The sequence below is a fragment of the Zonotrichia albicollis genome, chromosome 15, assembly GCF_047830755.1.
Source record: "Zonotrichia albicollis isolate bZonAlb1 chromosome 15, bZonAlb1.hap1, whole genome shotgun sequence".
Classification (NCBI taxonomy): domain Eukaryota; kingdom Metazoa; phylum Chordata; class Aves; order Passeriformes; family Passerellidae; genus Zonotrichia; species Zonotrichia albicollis.
Genome location: NC_133833.1, coordinates 14,837,362 through 14,855,009, shown reverse-complemented (window position 1 = coordinate 14,855,009; position 17,648 = coordinate 14,837,362). Strand labels below are relative to the sequence as shown.

Below are 17,648 nucleotides of genomic sequence, written 5' to 3'. Positions count from 1 at the left end.
GTGGGGGTCACACTCCTGTCCCAGCCCTGTCCTGACACCCCTGAACGTGGAGCCACATCCCAGGGCTTCCCCTGCCACATCCCAGGGTTTCCTTCACCTCCCACATCCCAGAGCTTCCCCTCCCACATCCCAGGGCTTCCCCTGCCACATCCCAGGGCTTCCTTCACCTCCCACATCCCAGGGCTTCCCCTCCCACATCCCAAAGCTTCACCTCCCACATCCCAGGGCTTCCCCTGCCACATTCCAGAGCTTCCCCTGATTCCTGAGCCCTCCTGGTATGACCCAGAGCCACCAGGATGGGGAGGACACCCTGTCCTGTCAGCACTGCCCACACCAGCTTGGTCCCAACTGTGGTGCCAGCCTGTCCCTTGTTCCCCTGTGTCCCAGTGCCACCACAGCCGTGGTGCCAGCTCGTCCCCTGTTCCCTGGTGCCCAGGTGAGGGCTCTGGGGTGCCCTGAGCTCTACCTGCTGCCTGCTGCAGTCCCAGGGCTGCTCTCACGCTGACATCCTGCTCAGCCTGCAGGCACAGAGGGGAAGCAGCCACACACTGAGCAGCAGCAGGAGCTGGAGGAGATCCCAGGGAGGTCCCTGCAAGCCAAGCTGGGCTGTCCCCCAGCCCAGCACTCACCTGCTCCATGGGCAGAGTGGCAGCAGCGCCCCTGAGCTGCAGTCTGGCCAGGGCAGGGATGGGGTTACCTGGGGATCTGGTTCTCCTGCATTATTGATGGATGTGGGCAGAGCCAGAGCAGCCTGGAGGCACCCTGCTGCAGGGCTGAGCCTGATGGGCAAGGATCAGTGGGGCCACAGAGGGCAGGGGGTGTCTGGGGCCACTCACACCACTGGGGTGCTTCCAGCTCCAAGATGTCACAGACATCTTTTATGAAAAATCCTTTCCTTAGGATTTTTCCTCCTGAGAAGCTGGGAGGCCTCAGGAACAACATGTAAACAATTATTATCTGCTGCTGTGGAATGCAACAGGTGCATCTGTGATTGGTCTCATCTGTGGTTATTTCTAATGAATGGCCAATCACAGTCAGCTGGCTCGGACTCTCTGTCCGAGTCACCAACCTTTGTTATGATTCTTTGCTATTCTATTCTTAGCTAGGCTTCTGATGAAATCCTTTCTTCTATTCTTTTAGTATAGTTTTAATATAATATATATCATAAAATAATAAATCAGCCTTTTGAAACATGGAGTCAGATCCTCATCTCTTCCCTCACCCTCAGACCCCTGTGAACACGGTCACAGGTGGGCACCAGGAGAGAGGGCCCAGGGCAGCCCCTGCCCTGCTGTGGGCAGGCCCAGGAGGAGCAGATGCACATGAGTCCCTCTGCCCTGTGAGACCAATGTCCCTGCCCCCAAAATCCCTCAGCTGTGCCCAGGTGTGAGCCTGATGCCAGCTGGGCACAGGTGGAGCAGCAGTGGGGGCTCCATCAGCAGCAGGCAGCTCACATGGCAGGGACACCAGGGACATGGCAGGGACAACAGGGACATGGCAGGGACAACAGGGACATGCTGGGCCCTGGGGATTTGCAGGAGGCCAGAAGGAAAGCCCTTGGCACGTGGGACAGAGCAGGGCACAGAGCTCTGAGGGGCTCCCCTGCCCTTGGCTGGGCACAGCCACAGTGGGATAATGCTGGGGGAAAGCCCTGCTCCAGAGGGGAGCCCAGGCTGGGGACTCCAAGAGCCCTTGGGGGTGCTGTGAGCATCCCCAGCACTGGTGGGAAGGGTCTCACACCCCCTCCTGCTCTGGGGCAGGGCCTGCCCATGTGTGGGTGCTCCCAAGGCACAGGAAAGCCACAGGAATGGGATTTATTTCTTCTTCCTCATCCATCACCAGCAGCTGCTGCTCCCTGCTCCATGTCCAGCCAGCCCAGCACTCCCAAGGTGCAGGAACACCCTGTTGTGCACCCTGGTTAACACCAACGGAGCTTTCCCCAGCTCCCTGAGCCCTCCTCCCACTGCCCAGGGCACTGCCCATCCTCCCTGGAGCTGCCCAGGGCACTGCCCATCCTCCCACAGCCCAGGGCACTGCCCATCCTCCCTGGAGCTGCCCAGGGCACTGCCCAGCCTCCCTGGAGCTGCCCAGGGCACTGCCCAGCTTCCCATAGCCCAGGGCTGCTGGCACAGCCCCACAGCCCCTCCACACGGGCAGGGCACACCCTGAGTCCCTCCCAATTCACTCCTGGACCCCTGCCCTGTTCAGGAGCCCCCCAGCTCCAGCCTTGGTGCTTCCTCCACCCCCAGGCTGTGTTTGCCCTTAGGTCAGGTGTGCCTGTGCCCAAACAGAGACAGGGAGGGACACAGGGAACACCCAGGCACAGAGTTTAATGTGGGGGACAGGCCCTGGGGAGAGGAGCAGGGCTGGCCAGGTGAGCACTGCCTGCCACCAGCCCCAGGACACAGAGTGACAGGACAGGGGAATGGCTTCACACTGCCAGGGGCAGGGCTGGATGGGATACTGGGGAGGAATTCCTCCCTGGGAGGATGGGCAGGATGCCCAGAGCAGCTGTGGCTGCCCCTGGATCCCAGGCCAGGCTGGACAGGGCTTAGGAGCAGCCTGGGACAGTGGAAGGTGTCCCTGCCATGACAGGGGTGAAATGAGATGAGCTTTAGGTACCTTTCAGCTGAGACTACCCTGTGATTCTGTGATTCTCCCCATTCCCATTTTCCCAAGCATGTCCTTTCCCCACCCACTCCTTCCCTTTGAACATTCCCCAGTCCTGCATCCCAGTAATCCATTCCCTCCTTACTATAACAGATTCTCTGAATAACCCAGAACAAATTAATTTTCTTTTTAATCACTTAGAAAATTTCTGGTTGAACCTCCTGAAGGTCCCACTTGGACTCATCCTCCAGTGCCTCAGGCTGAGGTGTAAGGAGCTGCTCCAGCCCATTACCATTTGTGTGCAGGATGTTCAATTTAGTAATTTTCCTGGTTTTCATGGGTTTTGGTTTTCTCTCAAGCAGCATCCTGCCCAATCTGACATCCAGGGTGAGGAGAGGGAGGATCAGCACAGGAGGCTCCAAGGATGCCTGGACTGGAAGGGCTGAAAGGAGTGGGGGGCTCTGGGGGGGCACCAGCAGGGCCCAGCAAGGCTGGGGACACCTGAGTGCTGCCAGAGGGACCTGATGGAGCTGAGCTTGTCCAGGACAGGTGACAGGACAGGGACAGCAGGGCTTGGGGGGCTGCACCTGGCCACGGGGACATCCCCAGTGGGAGAAGGCACAGGGCTGGAGTGAGGGGTGCCCCAGGACCTGCTGGGCACAGGCATGTGCTGATCACATATCATGTGAACAGAGACAGAGCTCTCTGAACAGACACAGACACAGCTCTCTCAGGATTTCCCTGGGAAGCTGTGAGAAAGCTCAGAGAAAAGAATGAGAAACAATTCTTATCTCCACTTGCTGCACCTGTTGTTGTGCACATGTGGAACATGTTATGGAGATTGTTTACCAATCCTTAATTGTTTGGTAAAAAAAATTGTAAACAAAAATTGTTTACCAATCCTTAATTGGGCACTGATGGTGTTTGGATTAATTGACCAGTTAGGCCAAAGCTGTATCAGACTGTCTGCAAGGGCAATGGGGTTTTTCTTAATAGTATAGTTTAATGCAGTAGAATTAAGGGATTGATCAGCCTTCTGCAATCATGGAGTCAATGCTCATTATTCCCCATCATTCAGGGGCTCTCTGCTATGATAGAGGCACAGCAGGAAAACCCTGTGGACAGCCCTCCTCCACCAGGGAGCCCCTGTGGGCACAGCAAGGGCAGAACAGGAGCTGTCGGGTGCCCAGGAGCCCCTGTGGGTACAAAAAGGACAGAACAGGAGCTGTGGGGTGCCCAGGAGCCCTGTGGACACAAGAGCAGAACAGGAGCTGTGGGGTGCCCAGCAGCCCTGTGGGCACAAGAGCAGAACAGGAGCTGTGGGTGCCCAGGAACCCTGTGGGCACAAGAGCAGAACAGGAGCTGTGGGGTGCCCAGGAGCCCCTGTGGGCACAGTAAGGACAGAACAGGAGCTGTGGGGTGCCCAGCAGCCCTGTGGGCACAGCAAGGGCAGAACAGGAGCTGTGGGGTGCCCAGGAGCCCTGTGGACACAAGAGCAGAACAGGAGCTGTGGGGTGCCCAGCAGCCCTGTGGGCACAAGAGCAGAACAGGAGCTGTGGGGTGCCCAGGAGCCCTGTGGGCACAGCAAGGACAGAACAGGAGCTGTGGGTGCCCACGAGCCCTGTGGGCACAGCACTGCCGTGCAGGGTCCCGGTGCCCCTCAGGCTCTGCGGCAGGGCCTTGTCCTGGCCACATACACAGCCCCAGCCCCGGCCAGCAGGGCCAGGGCCACACAGAGCGGGGCCACCACAGCAGCAGGGTCACAGTGCATCACGGACACAGGCACCTGTGCCACCTGCCAGCCCTGGTACTGCTCTGGGGAGTGGCACCTGTAGTCCCCAGGCCAGCCCAGCCCCAGGTGCCCCATGGCTGCCAAGGCCTGCAGGCTGCCGGCCCCCGAGCAGGAGCAGCTGAAGGGGTTCCCAGCCACAGCCACGTCCTGCAGGCGCCCCAGCAGCTTCACCTCAGCCCTGGGCAGCTCCGAAATGGAGTTGTTGTCCAGGTGGAGGGTGTCCAGCACGGGGCAATTCCTGATGGAGGGCACGGCCTGCAGCAGGTTTTGGTTCAGGAAGAGTTTCCTCATGGAGCTGAGGGAGATGTCGACAGCGTGGAGGTGGTTGTGGCTCATGTCCAGCACCTGGAGGTGGCGAGGCAGTGGGACTGGCACTTCAGCCAAGCCAGTGTAGGACAAGTTGAAGTGCTGGAGGGATGGTGGCCACTGGCAGGAGGAGGATGGCTCTGCCCTGAGCTCGTTGTGGCTGAGATCCAGGTGCTGGAGCTGTGGCAGCAGCCCCACGCCCTCACACACACCGTGGTAGGAGCTCAGGTTGTTGTGCTGCAGGCTCAGCTGCTGGAGCTGAGGGAAAGCTCCCTGGCAGAAGGCAGGGGCCAGGCTCCCGTCCCCGAGGCTGTTGTGTGCCAGGCTCAGGGAGTGCAGGGCCCTGAGCAGCTTCCCGATGGCACAGGGCAGGCTGGTGACACGGGAGCTGGTGACAGCCAGCTCCTGCAGCGTCCCCAGCCACCTGCCCAGGCTGGAGAAGGCTGGCTCATGGCCTGTCAGAGGGGCAGAGCTCACGTTGTGGAAGCTCAGGGACAGGATGGGCAAGCTCTGCCCGTCCATGTCACTCCAGTCCCCCGTGCCCTGGAAAATGCAGCTGTCAAAGGCCAGCTCCTGCACGTGGGTATAGGAGAAGAACCTCAGCACACGGGCCAGGAGCACCTCAGGCACCAGCACATTTCTAATGATGATTTTCTCGACGATAAGGGAGCCCAGAGTCTCAATGGTGGAGTCGTCCAGGTCCCTGATGGGGAAGTCTGTGTATTTCTCCACATCTCCACCCCAAAACTCCACCACAGTAGCTGCCAGGCACTGGATGATGCTCCCAGCTGTCTCCTCAGACAGGTTGTAGCACATACAGAACTCCTGGGTGCGGTTGAAGAAACATCTGTTCCTATTCCTCCTGCGCTCTGCAGCCTCCTGCAGCCCCAGAACCAGCAGCAGGAGCAGGAGCACAGCCACGCTCATGGAGAGCAACCTGAAAACTGGAGGAGAAATGGTGAATGGCAGCTGAGGGGAGCACTGTGGCCCATGCTGGGAAGGATGGAAGTTTGGCAAGAAAGTCTCGCAGATGTGTGCTTAGCAGAAAGATTTTTAAATGTAGAGTCTGATGAACAAATAGAAGCAAGTTTTGATATAAAAGAATTGCTGAGCCAGTCTTACTGGCTAACCAAGGAGGCAAAGGCTGTGTTAGTTAGAAGGGGTTTTTATGGCTTAGAGCAAAGGATAAACCCACCTCAGACAGGAAGATGTTTTTACCAAGCAGAAAGACAGCACAGGCAAACAAGTCAGCAAAGTTGCAAGTAGAAAAAAGGTCTCAGAATTTTCCACTGCAAGAAAACTGAAAAACAACTTCTAGCTTAAACTGTAATGTACTGACTTTTAGTGATTGGTGAACAGTAACATGAATATGGTAATTATAGTAGTTATGATAGGCTATAGGTAACAGTTAAGGTATAGATTGGTTCTACTGTATTGAGATGCTCAGCAAACAAAAGTATATAATGCATTGTAACAAAAAGAAAAGTCTATAATGCATTGTAACCAAAACCAAAGGGTCTCCAGGGCTGCCTGCAGCTGGAGCTGCTCTGTCACCCACCACCCTGGACTGCTGTGACCTCTTGAATAGAATAAATTGCATTTTGGAGAGCCCCTCATCCCTCATTTCAGCTCTTACAGACCCAGACTGAAGGGGTGGCTGGGGCAGGCCGAGTCCTGCAGAGCCATCCCGTGGGGACAGGGCACTGCCTTTGTCCCTCCTGCACCTGCCTGGCTGCTGAGCCACGGCTGGGACAGCACTCGGGCCAGCAGCCAAACACCAGGAATGCACCTGTGCCACCCTGTGCCCCCCGTGCCACCTGTGCCACCTGTGCCACCCTGCCTGCCCCGGGAGCCTCCCGAGGCTCTGCCTGCCCTGCCTTGCTGCAGGCTCCCACTCCTGACCGAGCAGGAAATGCCTGCAGGAACTAGAAATGCGGAGTTGCAAACAGTGAAGCCAGATGTATCAGTGTGACCAGGGGAGAGCCCCAGCTCTGTTTGTTCCTCTGCAATCTGGGGCAGGAAATTGCAACAGGCGGCTTCGCGTTTTCTCCTTCCTCATCCAGCGATTTGATTCATCTCCAGCCCCCAGAGGGTGCTAGAAAATGAGCCCTGAAGGTGTGAACACATCCCTGCCAGCACCAGACGCTGGTCAGCCGACACAGTCTGATCTCTGATCGCCAGATTTGCAAAAGAAGCAGCAAGAAAATATTAAAGACTCCTGACCATGTGCTGACTCAGCTCAAAGGGGTTTTGGGGGTCCCCAGCCCAGCCTCCTGCCCCGAGCAGTTCTGTGGCTAACACCAGCCCTGACTTGGCCACATCCCAGAGCCCCCCAGGCCGGAGCTGTCCCTACCTGTCCGTGCCATCCCGGGACGCACCGCCCTGCCCCGCCGCTGTGCCCGGCACCTGCGGGCAGCACCGGGCTGCGTTTGTGTGTCCGTGTGTCCGTGTTGTCTGTGCGGTGACTCACGGCCAGCTCACACCCCAACGCCTCCTTGCTCCGCTCCTTCCTCCAGCCGCTGCCAAACGCCGCGGGAGCTGCCAAAGGCTCCGAGCGCTCGGCTCACCTCAGCTCAGCTCGGCTCGGCTCAGCCCCGTCCGGCACAGCTGCTGCTGCCCGAGCCCGCCGGGGGAGCCCTCGCTGCTCCAGATGTGCTCCAGGTGTGTGCAGCTGTGCTCCAGCTGTGCTCCAGCTGTGCTCCAGCTGTGTGGGCTAGCAGACCCCTCGGGCACCGCCCTCGCTCCCTCAGTGGCTTCCTGAGAGGACAGAGCCACCCCGGCCACTTCTGCTTGGCTTCCCTGCTGCCGAACGCCACCCTGCTGGCTTTCCTAGGAAGGGGAGGGAACAGAGCGTGGCCGAGGTTCCCCAAATGCATCTTCGGGACCGGCCCTTCCAGAGGCTCTGGTGTTGCCATGCCTCAGTGTGGTGGGGCTCGCAGGGGTCCCAGGATGAGGGAAGAGATGAGAATCTTGAGTCTGTGTTTCAGAAGGCTGATTTATTATTTTATGATAAATATTGTATTAGAAGAAAATTATATATTAAAACTACACTAAAGAATAGAAGAAAGGATTTCATCAGAAGGCTTGAAAGAAGTGGGATGGAATGATAACAAAATCTTGTGATTGACTGGAGAGTCCAAGACAGTTGACCGTGATTGGCCGTTAATTAGAAACAACCACATGAGACCAATCACAGATGCACCTGTTGCATTCCACAGCAGCAGATAACCATTGTTTGCATTTCGTTTCCGAGACCTCTCAGCTTCTCAGAAGAAGAGATCCTAGCAAAAGGATTTTTCATAAAAGATGTCTGTGACACCTCAAGGGCTCCCGCGGTGCTGGGCACCCTGCAGGCAATGCAGAAGGGGACAGGACTGTCACACCTGGCACCCAGAACTGGATGAGCTTTAAAATCTCTTCTATCCAAAAGGGTCTGGAATTCCCTGAAACTGCTGCTGAGTGACGATGGCAGCCCCAGCCGACCTCTGACCTCCCCTCCCGGCCGCTTCTGACGAGCCCCCAGCTCTGCCCGGGCTGGCAGCTCCAATTTCTGCCCTCAGCCGCAAATTCCCCAAACACTCGCTGGGGAACTGCTCTGCCCTCAGTCCCTGGGCAGGGACCCGCCTTGTTCCGCATTTCTGGTGAACCTTTGGGGGCTTTTCTTGCCCTCAGCACAACCAGAGCCCATCCCACCGCATCCCATCCCTGCGGGGCACAGCCGCCCACGCCCGAGCGGGCTGGACGCTCCGGATGCGAAAAGGGGCCGGGATCGTGTTTTCCCCGCCCCGGGACCGCCCCACGACGGCCCTAGGACGGCCCCAGACGGCCTTTTCCTCCTCCTTTTCCTCCTCCTTTTTCTCCTCCCCCGGCTCCGCCATGTGGGCCCGGCGGCGGGCCCGGCGCGGCGGGCACAGCGCGGAGGAGCTGCGGGTGCGGCGGCGGGAGCGAGAGGCAGGTCCGGCCGGGCACAGCGGGCACAGCGGGCACAGCCGGGGGTGTGCGGGGTCCCCATGGGTGGGAGGGACCCCCCAGCTCAGCCCTTGCCATCCCCATCCCCGCCCCGCGGGATGCGCGGAGTGAGCGGCGCCGCTGCCCGCTCGGGGATGCGTTTGACAGCTTCGGGCTTTAACCCTTGGGGTTTCTGCCACGAATCCCCCGTTTCTGCCACGAATCACCCGTTTCTGCCACGAATCCCCCGTTTCTGCCACGAATCCCCCGTTTCTGCCATGAATTCCCCGTTTCTGCCATGAATTCCCCGTTTCTCCCGCATCCCCCCACTGTTTGGGTTTTCCAAGGTCTTAGCCTGGAGCAAAGGAGGCTCAAGGGGGACCCTGTGGCTCTGCACAGCTCCTGACAGATGGGGACAGGAGGGGAGGTCGGTGATGCTCCCAGGGAACAGAGACAGGAGCAGAGGGAACGGCCTCAGGCTGGGCTGGGGAGTTTGAGGTTGGATATTAAGGAGAATTTCTTCATCAGAAGGGTGGTCAGGCATTGGAACAGGTGGAGTCACCATTCCTGGAGGTGTTTGCCAAAACCATATAGACGGGGCACTTGGGGCATGGCTCAGTGGCCATGGTGGCGTTCAGTTGAAGGCTGGAGTTGGTGATCCTGCACGTCTTTCCCAATTTTAATGATTTTCCGATCCTGTGTGAAATCTAGCCTCAGGTCTCAGAGGTGCCTTCACACTTTGTGTGCCCGACCCTCAGCCCTACTCCAAGCACAGCCCTGCCCGTGCTTGCACAGGGAGCAATGGGCAGCTCCTCGCTGGATTAAGGGAGGAGTGATGCCCTAGGGGGGCTGGAGGAGCGTCCTGCCCAGGCAGGTGTGGCCGTGCCGGGCAGCTGTGACTGTCCCCTGCCTGCAGCTCTGCGCAGGGCCCGGCGGCAGCAGCAGCTGGTCAGCAAGCGGCTCCTGCGGGAGGACAGCGCCGCCCAGGAGGGGACACAGGATGGAGCAGACGTCGTGCCAGACCCGCTCTCAGAGGATGAGGTGAAGAACCTGATGTTCTCCGTGGCAGTGAGCGTCCTGGGGGTCTTGCCCAGACTCAGCATGTGAAGGAGGCTGGGCAGGGCTGGGTTTGGGAATGGTTCTGGTCACTGCCAGGCACAGTTAAGGCTCCTTTGCCTCAAGGATTAATGGGATGCAGTCTCAGTGCTGGCAGTGCTGGAAGCTCAGCCAGCTCTGAATTCCCTGGGCAGGTTCTGGAGCTGCTCAGGGGTGTGCAGAGGGGTTCGGAGGACAGGAGGCGATGGCTCGGCCGCCTCCGCTGGGCTCTGCAGAACGAGGACACTCAGCAGAAGTTTGTCAGGTCAGCCAGGCATGCTGTGCCTCTTACCAGGGACATGTCCTGAGGGGCCCCGTGTCCCTGTGCTTGGGTGGCTGAGCTGGGAGGTGACAGCAGCCTTTGGTCCCCAGGTTGGATGGCAGCATCAGGACGCTCACCGGGCTCTTCACCAGCAGCCTGGCTGAGCTGCAGCTGGAGGCTGCCCGCTGTCTGCACGAGCTGTCCCACTCCAGTGTCCCTGCTGTGGCCGAGGCCTGCCTGCCTGTCACCTCCTATCTGCTCACCTACCTGTCGGGACACAGCCTGGAGCTCACGGTGAGATCCATTCCCATGGGAACCCTTTGGGGTGCTTGGTGTTGATCTCTGCTGGTCACACGTGGCTCACATGGGAGCTGCTCAGGAGGGGCCCTCTGGAAGTAAAAATCTTTTGGCATCACAGCCTCACCCTCAGAGCAGGATTGTTCCCAGTGCCCAGGTGTTACAACCTGCCCTGAGCTGGGGTAACTGAGTTCTTGTGAGTTCTTGTTCATCACATATCCCTGGGGTTGGATTAGAGTGGAACCACAATGAGTGACTCATGTTTATGTACATATATATGTATGCATATATATATATATATATATATACACACATATATATATATGATAGGTTTATTTTAGAACACTATGCAATAGAAAGGAATCATTTTGGTTGTTATCTATAGAAATGACACAATATAAAAGTACAAAGATGTCACTTAAGAAAATATATAAGGAAAAGAAAGGATAAGAGTAGATAGAGTGGCTGTGGTTCCACTGTGCAGCTTGATCTGGGAAGGAGCAAACAGCTGCAGTAGCTGTGGGATAGCCAGGTGTTTCCAGCTGCTCCATGGGAAACAGGCTCAGAGCTGAGGAGGGAGGTGGGCAGTGATCCCACTGCTGATCCCATTTGAGTGCAGCACACAGGCAGGCTCCAGGAGAGCCAGAGGTGGCTCAGGGAAATGTCACCCTGAAAAACCTCCACAGTGGGAGTGATCAGATCCCAGCTGTAGCCAGACAGAAGAAGAACAAACTGTGTGGGGTCTGGGGCTGTGCTGGCTGCCCAGGGATCACCTCCTGCTCTGCTGTGTCCTTGCAGGAGCTGTGTTTGTATACACTGGGGAACCTCGTGGTAGAAAGTGAGGCTGTGAGGAAGCAGCTGCTGCCTCAGGGCATTATTCCAGTGCTGGCATCCTGCATCCAGGTGGGTGAAACAGCTCAGCCACATTTCTGCTGTGCCCTGGAGAGGCTTTCCTGGCTGACAGACCTGAGTCACCAGCCCTCCTTCCAGCTGTGGGGAAACTCCAGGGAGCTGTTCCCATGAGCCTGAGGGTCATTTGTGGGCTCCCTGTGCTCATTCTCAGGGCTCAGCTCAGCACCTTGTGCTCTCCTCCAGCTGTATCTCCCCTGGGACAGTCTGTAGCACAGGGAGCCCTGTCCCCTCTGCTTGCCTGGGTCCAGCAGGGCTGTGCTTTGCAGGTCCAAATGCTCAAAGCAGAACTTGTGCTGCATTTGGGCTAAGCCCAGTGAAAGTGGGGAGGGGAACAGCTCAGCTCTGGTGTGGCCACAGGTTCCTGTGTCCCTCCAGGTCCCCTGTGTGCCCCCTCCAAGCACAGTGGGGCTGTGCCACTCAGCTGGGTTTGGTTGGCACCCTGGGGCCCTGGCTCTGCCAGGGGGGATCATCTCTGCCAGGAGGGATCAGCTCTGTGCTCTCTGTTGCAGTCCCCTCACGAGGCAGTGCTGGAAGGTGTTGGCTGTGTCCTCCCTCAGCTCTGTGCTCTCTGTTGCAGTCCCCTCACGAGGCAGTGCTGGAAGGTGTGGGCTATGTCCTCTCTCAGCTCCTCCAAGCCAAGGAAGCACCCACAGAGATCATCCCGTGAGTCTGAGCCTCTGAACCCTGCACCAGGATGGGCCCTGGGGCCTCCAGTGGTATTTGTGTGCTGGGGACACGAGGCCTTCCCCATCCCAGTGACATTCATAGTTCAGGGCACCATCCTGCCAGAACTGTTCAGGTTTTGATGCAGATCAGGGAGCAGGGCTTGGCTCCTTTCCCTCAGCCTCATCTGAGCAGACAGCTCTGGTATTTCATAAAGGCCAGCATGGAGCAGGGAAGGCTCACAGGGAATTCTGGCTCTGTTCCTCTTGCAAAGGAAAAGATCAACTTGACAGCCCCCAGTGCCAAAAATGTGACCCCAGTCAGAGTGTCCTGAGTGTCCCCAGGCCCTGCCATGGATAGGGAGAGCCCAAGGCTGCAGCCCTTGGCTCTGAGTCCCTTCCAGGATGGGTACAGCAGCTCCCTGCTCAGGGTCTGTGTCTCCCTGTTGGTGTCCTGCCTGTGCTTGCATTAACTCTGCTCTCTGTCCCCAGGCTGGTCCTGGACTCAGCTCTGCCCCAGCACATGCTCCAGCTGGTCTGCTCTGGCCTCAAGGCTGCCATGGGAGCAGCTGTGGAGTTTGCCTGGTGTCTCCACTACATCATTTGTAGGTAAATGCAGTTTTCTCCTCATTTTGAGTTCCCTGGGGGCAGCCAGAGGCACGAAGGCTCACGGTCCTGTGAGGGGATCTGGATTGCCTCCCCTTTTCCCTTGGGGAAGAATTCCCCAGCCAGCCTGGGTGTGCCAGCTCTCCTGTGTGAGCACATGTGCTGTTTGCAGCATCACTGAGCTCTTTCACAGAGTGGTAAAGGGGGATGAACCTGAGGAGGCTGTTTCTGGTCCTCTGAAATGCCCCCAAATTGCTTCCCCATGCCTGGAGTTGTCCCCCCACCCTTCCCAAGGCGAGGTCCCTGAATCCTCACACTTGTGGGGCTGGCCCAGGGCCCCCCATCCGGGCTGTGCTGTGCTAGCAATCCCTGCCTGCCACTGGAGCCAGGGAATGAGTGGACACTTGAGGGTCAGGGCTGTTGTTCCCAGACCCACACAGATAATTCTAGTGAAACTGTTCTTCATGGGCTTTTAAATTTCCTCATAAACTCAGGAAGAAACCTGCTATTCCAATGTGAAATAAGTCACTGCTTCAACATGAAATAAGCCCTGTGGTGGTTCAGGAGAGCACTCTGCATTCCCAGGCCCTGTTTGGTGAGGGGATGTGGCAGTTTCCCCTCTCCAAGGCACTGCCCTGTCCCTCCCTGTGCAGGCACAAGGACAACGAGCTGCTGCTGGCACTGGGGGCCGTGCCCGCGCTCACCTCGCTGCTGCTCGACCTGGCTGCCCAGATCCCCCCGGAGGCTCCCGAGGGCCTGGAGCTGGTGAGAGGTGGGCAGGGGCTGGCTGGTCTCAGGCTGCCTGTGGGGACACTGCTCAGACACAGCCCTGTCCTTGTGTCACACACAGCTGGTGTGCCCCGTGCTGCGGTGCCTCAGTAACCTGCTGGCACAGACAGACTGCCAGGGCCCGGACAGACGGCTGCTCATCGCCCTGTTCCTCATCCTGCAGTGCTTCCTGCAGCAGCACCCCTTCCTCATCCACGAGTGCCTGTGGCTGCTCAACAACCTCACAGGTCAGTGTCAGGAGCTGGCACAGCTGGGCACTGCTGGCACTGCCCTGTGTGGTTCACCCGTTCCTTCTGTGCCCACCCAGCGGATGATCCCTCCTGCTGCTCTGCTCTGCTCTCCCTGGACCTGCTGCCAGCCCTGCTGCAGCTCCTGACGTGTTCCCAGATGGGCACAGTGCTGGTAAACCCTGCCCCAAGCATTGGGGGCACTGGAGTGTCAGGAACATGAATCCCACACTGGCAGTGCTGAGTTGGGGGTGGATGGGGCAGCAGTGGCAGCTTGGCAATAGGTGTCCTGTGGTGGCAGCCACCAGCCACCTCCCCTGGAGCCACTCAGCTGTGTGAGCCTTGTCCCAGCATAAGGGTGGTCCCAGGGGAGGTGTTAGCTTGGGGCCACCTCAGAGCAGGCCTGGGAAGGCTCCTGCCTTTGCTTTGGAAGGCCACAAGCTTTAGGAGATTGGGGGCTCTGCCAGGAGTGGGTGGCACAGCTGGGTCTGCCTGGCATGGGGATGAACGTGGAGAAGGCTTCCCAAATCCATTGGTTTGGTGGGCACTTGGCTGTGGGCAAGCACCTGGCAGGACAAGAAAAAAGGTGGAGAGGGACTTCAGGCAAGGGCACCAGTGACAAAACAACGGGATGGTTTCACCCTGAGAGAGCAGGGTTAGATGGAGTATTGGGAAGAACTATTTCCTGTTAGATGGTGAGGCCCTGGCACAGGCTGCCCAGAGAGGGGATGGGGCTTGGAGCAGCCTGGGATAGTGGAAGGTGTTCCTGGCCATGGCAGGGGTTGGGCTGGGTGAGCTTTAAGGTCCCTTCTAACCCAACCATTACACAGCTCCATGGCATGGGCAGTGGTTGGGAGCCCTCCCCAGCCTGTCAGGAATGTGCCCATGGAGCATTCACTGCTCCCTCCTGTCCCTCCCACAGGTGCTGACTGTGCTGTGCAATGTGGCAGAGAAGGGACGGTTCCAGTGCCAGCAGCTGCTCCAGCAGCCCCTCCTGGCCCAGCTCCTGCCCCTGCTCACACTGCCTGACCCTGAGGCCGTGGGGCAGTGCCTGGAGCTGCTGCACCTCCTCTTCCTGCACTGCCCAGAGGTGAGAGCTCAGGGGGCAGGACTGTAGAGAGGGTGGGGAATGATTACTGTGGGGGTTGTTGTTGTTGTGGAGGGGGATTATTGTCATAATCTGAGTCACAGTGATTGCCACACCACCCTCCACCCCCCAGCAGTCAGGCCCCTGCCCAAAGGGACTCTGTGGTGCACAGGGTGGGTGGAAGCCCTTGTTGTGTCTGCAGAGTTCCTTTCTTATTGGCAAGGACTGGTGTTGGGGCAGGTTGTTTCTACCCCAAGTTTTCTTTTGCTCCTGCTGAGGTTGCTCTGCTTGCTGCAGCTCACAGGAATGAATTCTGTGAGCTGGGCAGGCCCTGGCTCAGGGTGCCCAGAGATGCTGGATGCTCATCCCTGATGGCCAAGGCCAGGCAGGATGAGGCCTGGAGCACCTGGTGGAAGGTGTCCCTGCCATGGCAGGGGGTGGGAATGAGAGGGGCTTTAAAGTCCTTCCCAGCCAAGCACCAGCATGGTGGGGTTTACCTGGATTGGAAATGCAGCTCTGGGGAATTCCTTCAGCCCTTTCCCTGGGATGTGGTGCCTTGGGCAGACATGATCAGCTGCAGCACCCATCCAGCTCTCACCCTCTCCTCTCACACAGGCTGCTGCTGAGTTCACCAGGCAAGGTGGACACCAGGCCCTGGAGCAGCACCAGGGCACCCCAGAGCTGCAGGAGCGGGCACAGGCACTGCTGGACATGGTCAGGCAGCCCCCAGGAGCCCCCAGTGCCTGCCAGGCCACACTGGCTGCCTCCTCCTAGGCCTCACCCTCTCCCTTCCCTCTCCTGAACTGCCAGGGGAGGAATAAACTCCTCACCCCAGTGCCCAGCTTCCCAAGGGCTGCTCAGGGCTCTGATGTGCCCAGTGCTGGCTGCATGGGGGGCTGGTCCTTGTCACCACCCAGGGCCCCCCAGAGCCTGGAGCAGGGGCAGAGCTGAGCTGCAGCCCAGGCAGACTCTCCTGTGCCAGGGAGGGCTGAGTGGCTGCATCAGCCATTCCTTGGGCTCTCAGCCACCACCAAGCTCAAGGTAAGCACATTGTGTTTATGAACTGATAAATTAAAGATACATCTTTGACATTAAAGATAATCAGTCAGGTGTCCAGCAGGTGTGTACTTCCTGTCTGCTGTCATGCACGGCTTTTCACAACGCTCTCCAGGGCCTTGGCCACTTCATCCACGCTCAGGTTGCTCAGTGGGATGCTCTTCTCCTTCCCAAACTCTGTGGGAAAACAGGCAGGGTGAGAGGGGGCAGGTGTGGGGTCCTTTCCTGCTGCAAGGCACTGATGTCACAGCCCAGGCTCCCATCACCACATCCCAGTGTTCCTCCATGTGCCCAGGTTAACATTTCCAATTTCCTATTCTCCTCCTTTCCCTTGGAAAGAACTCAGAGCAGCTCAACACCTTTCCCAGTCTCCTTTTGTTAGCTCTGCCTGGGCAGAGACACATGCAAGAGCAACCCTGTGCCCTTCAGCCTTGTCCCAGCAAGGTGCCCCCCTCAGGAAAGGGGTCTGAAAACTCTCTTCCTACAGCTGTCCCAGCCTGGGCTGACCCTGGGCTCCACTTCCCTGCCAGTCCCACCCAGATGAGACTCCCCTGCTCTGTGCTCAGAGTCACTGCATCTTTTCAACAGGTCCTAAATTAATTTATTCTAGCCCAGATGACCTTTGAGGAAAACAAATAATTTCCAAAGGGGCTTTTCTGCTTTCTTCTTGCTGTTTCACTGAAAAGGCAGTGAAAATAAAGGAGGAACGGCCACACGTTTGTGTAGTGACTGTGTTCACAGGGGTCTGAGGATGAGGGAAGAGATGGGGATCTGACTCCATGTTTCAGAAGGCTGATTTATTATTTTCTGATATATATTAAAAATATACTAAAAGAATAGAAGAAAGGATTTCATCAGAAGGTTAGCTAAGAATAGAAAAAGGAGGAACGATAACAAAGGCTTGTGTCTCAGACAGAGAGTCTGAGCCAGCTGACTGTGATTGGCCATTAATTAGAAACAACCACATGAGACCAATCACAGATGCACCTGTTGCATTCCACAGCAGATAACCATTGTTTACATTTTGTTCCTGAGGCCTCTCAGCTTTTCAGGAGGAAAAATCCTCAGGAAAGGATTTTTCATAAAAGATGTTCGTGACATGTAGTGACTGGGGTGGGGGTGGGGGATGAGCCAGACCCAGAGGCTGGGAAGGCCCTGCTGAGCACTGAGCCCTCCCTGCTGTCGTCCCCCGGGTCAATTCCCTGCTGTGACCCCACAGCCTGTGCTGAGGGCAGCTGCTCCCTCCCCACGGCCCTCCCTCTGTAAGCCCTGCACTGCCGTGCTGCAGCGGCACTGCCTGCCTGGAGGGTGGCAGGGCTGGCACGGAGCGGCTGTGGATGCCCAGAGCAGCTGTGGCTGCCCCAGCCCCGCAGTGCCCAGGCCAGACGGGGCTGGCAGCAGCCGGGTCGGTGGAAGGTGTCCTTGCCCATGGCAGGACGGAGCTTTAAAATCACATCTAACCCACACAGTCTGTGATTCTCCCATCCCCGTTCTCCCGTGCCTGTCCTTTCCCCACACACCTCCCATAAATCCTGACGGTCCCTGAGCTCCCTTCCAACCCCAACCATGCCCGGATAATTCCGTGCTGTTTCCCGGCAGGCACCCCCTACTCACCGTACCGCGCCCAGAGCTTGGGCTGGATACCGGAGCACTCGCGGATCAGGATGGGGAAATCAGGATTCGCCTTCTTCAGGGTCACGTAGTGCTGCTCGATGAATTCCCTGCGGAGGGAAGGAGGAGCGGCGCGTCCCTCTGGCTCAGCCCGGGGGTGGCTCGCTCCCCTGGAGGAGCACCCCCGGCCCCGGCCCGGCCCATCCCCGCGCTGACCTGACGCCGCGGCTGCTGGGGGAGCGCTGGCACAGGTGGATGCGGAGCTCCCTCAGCGCCAGGCCCAGCCTGCCCCCGATGCTCTTCACAGAGACCGCCGCCATCTTCCCTGCCCGGACAACAGCGGGGGCGGGACCGCGGAGCCTCCGCCAATCGCAGCGCCCGCTGTGGC

General features: G+C 58.2%; 3 protein-coding genes across 4 annotated transcripts; 1 reads left to right on the top strand and 2 right to left on the bottom strand.

Moving 5' to 3' along the window:
* Positions 1-2,957: 2,957 nt before the first annotated feature.
* Positions 2,958-7,525, bottom strand: CD14 (CD14 molecule). The gene is made up of 2 exons (XM_074552201.1): positions 7,062-7,525; positions 2,958-5,652 (listed from the first exon to the last, which is right to left on the bottom strand). The coding sequence occupies exons 1-2, from the start codon at positions 7,072-7,074 to the stop codon at positions 4,271-4,273; spliced, it is 1,395 nt and encodes a 464-aa protein (XP_074408302.1). The 5' UTR covers positions 7,075-7,525; the 3' UTR covers positions 2,958-4,270.
* Positions 7,526-8,443: 918 nt separating this feature from the next.
* TMCO6 (transmembrane and coiled-coil domains 6) lies at positions 8,444-15,709 on the top strand. Of its 2 annotated transcripts, XM_074551918.1 has the most exons (12): positions 8,444-8,663; positions 9,573-9,697; positions 9,907-10,016; positions 10,124-10,307; positions 11,109-11,213; positions 11,800-11,885; positions 12,377-12,493; positions 13,144-13,255; positions 13,341-13,506; positions 13,587-13,681; positions 14,429-14,596; positions 15,209-15,709. In XM_074551918.1, exons 1-12 carry the CDS (start codon positions 8,459-8,461, stop codon positions 15,365-15,367), a joined length of 1,632 nt encoding a protein of 543 aa, XP_074408019.1. In that variant the 5' UTR covers positions 8,444-8,458; the 3' UTR covers positions 15,368-15,709. The 2 variants fall into 2 exon arrangements, with proteins under 2 accessions (XP_074408019.1, XP_074408020.1); XM_074551919.1 differs by lacking the exon at positions 15,209-15,709 and having other exon boundaries at positions 11,732-11,885; positions 14,429-14,568.
* NDUFA2 (NADH:ubiquinone oxidoreductase subunit A2) lies at positions 15,630-17,634 on the bottom strand. Its single transcript, XM_074551921.1, has 3 exons — positions 17,477-17,634; positions 17,264-17,370; positions 15,630-15,826 (listed from the first exon to the last, which is right to left on the bottom strand). The coding sequence occupies exons 1-3, from the start codon at positions 17,578-17,580 to the stop codon at positions 15,735-15,737; spliced, it is 303 nt and encodes a 100-aa protein (XP_074408022.1). The 5' UTR covers positions 17,581-17,634; the 3' UTR covers positions 15,630-15,734.
* Positions 17,635-17,648: the final 14 nt, after the last annotated feature.

Coding starts and splice junctions, on each gene's coding strand:
- NDUFA2 (XM_074551921.1), bottom strand. CDS start 17,580: ATGGCGGCGGTCTCTGTGAAGAGCATCGGGGGCAGGCTGGGCCTGGCG. Junction 17,371..17,476: donor CCCAGCAGCCGCGGCGTCAG/GTCAGCGCGGGG, acceptor TTCCCTCCGCAG/GGAATTCATCGAGCAGCACT. Junction 15,827..17,263: donor CAAGCTCTGGGCGCGGTACG/GTGAGTAGGGGG, acceptor GTTTTCCCACAG/AGTTTGGGAAGGAGAAGAGC.
- TMCO6 (XM_074551918.1), top strand. CDS start 8,459: ATGCGAAAAGGGGCCGGGATCGTGTTTTCCCCGCCCCGGGACCGCCCC. Junction 11,214..11,799: donor TGCTGGCATCCTGCATCCAG/GTGGGTGAAACA, acceptor TCTCTGTTGCAG/TCCCCTCACGAGGCAGTGCT. Junction 13,682..14,428: donor CCCAGATGGGCACAGTGCTG/GTAAACCCTGCC, acceptor TCCCTCCCACAG/GTGCTGACTGTGCTGTGCAA.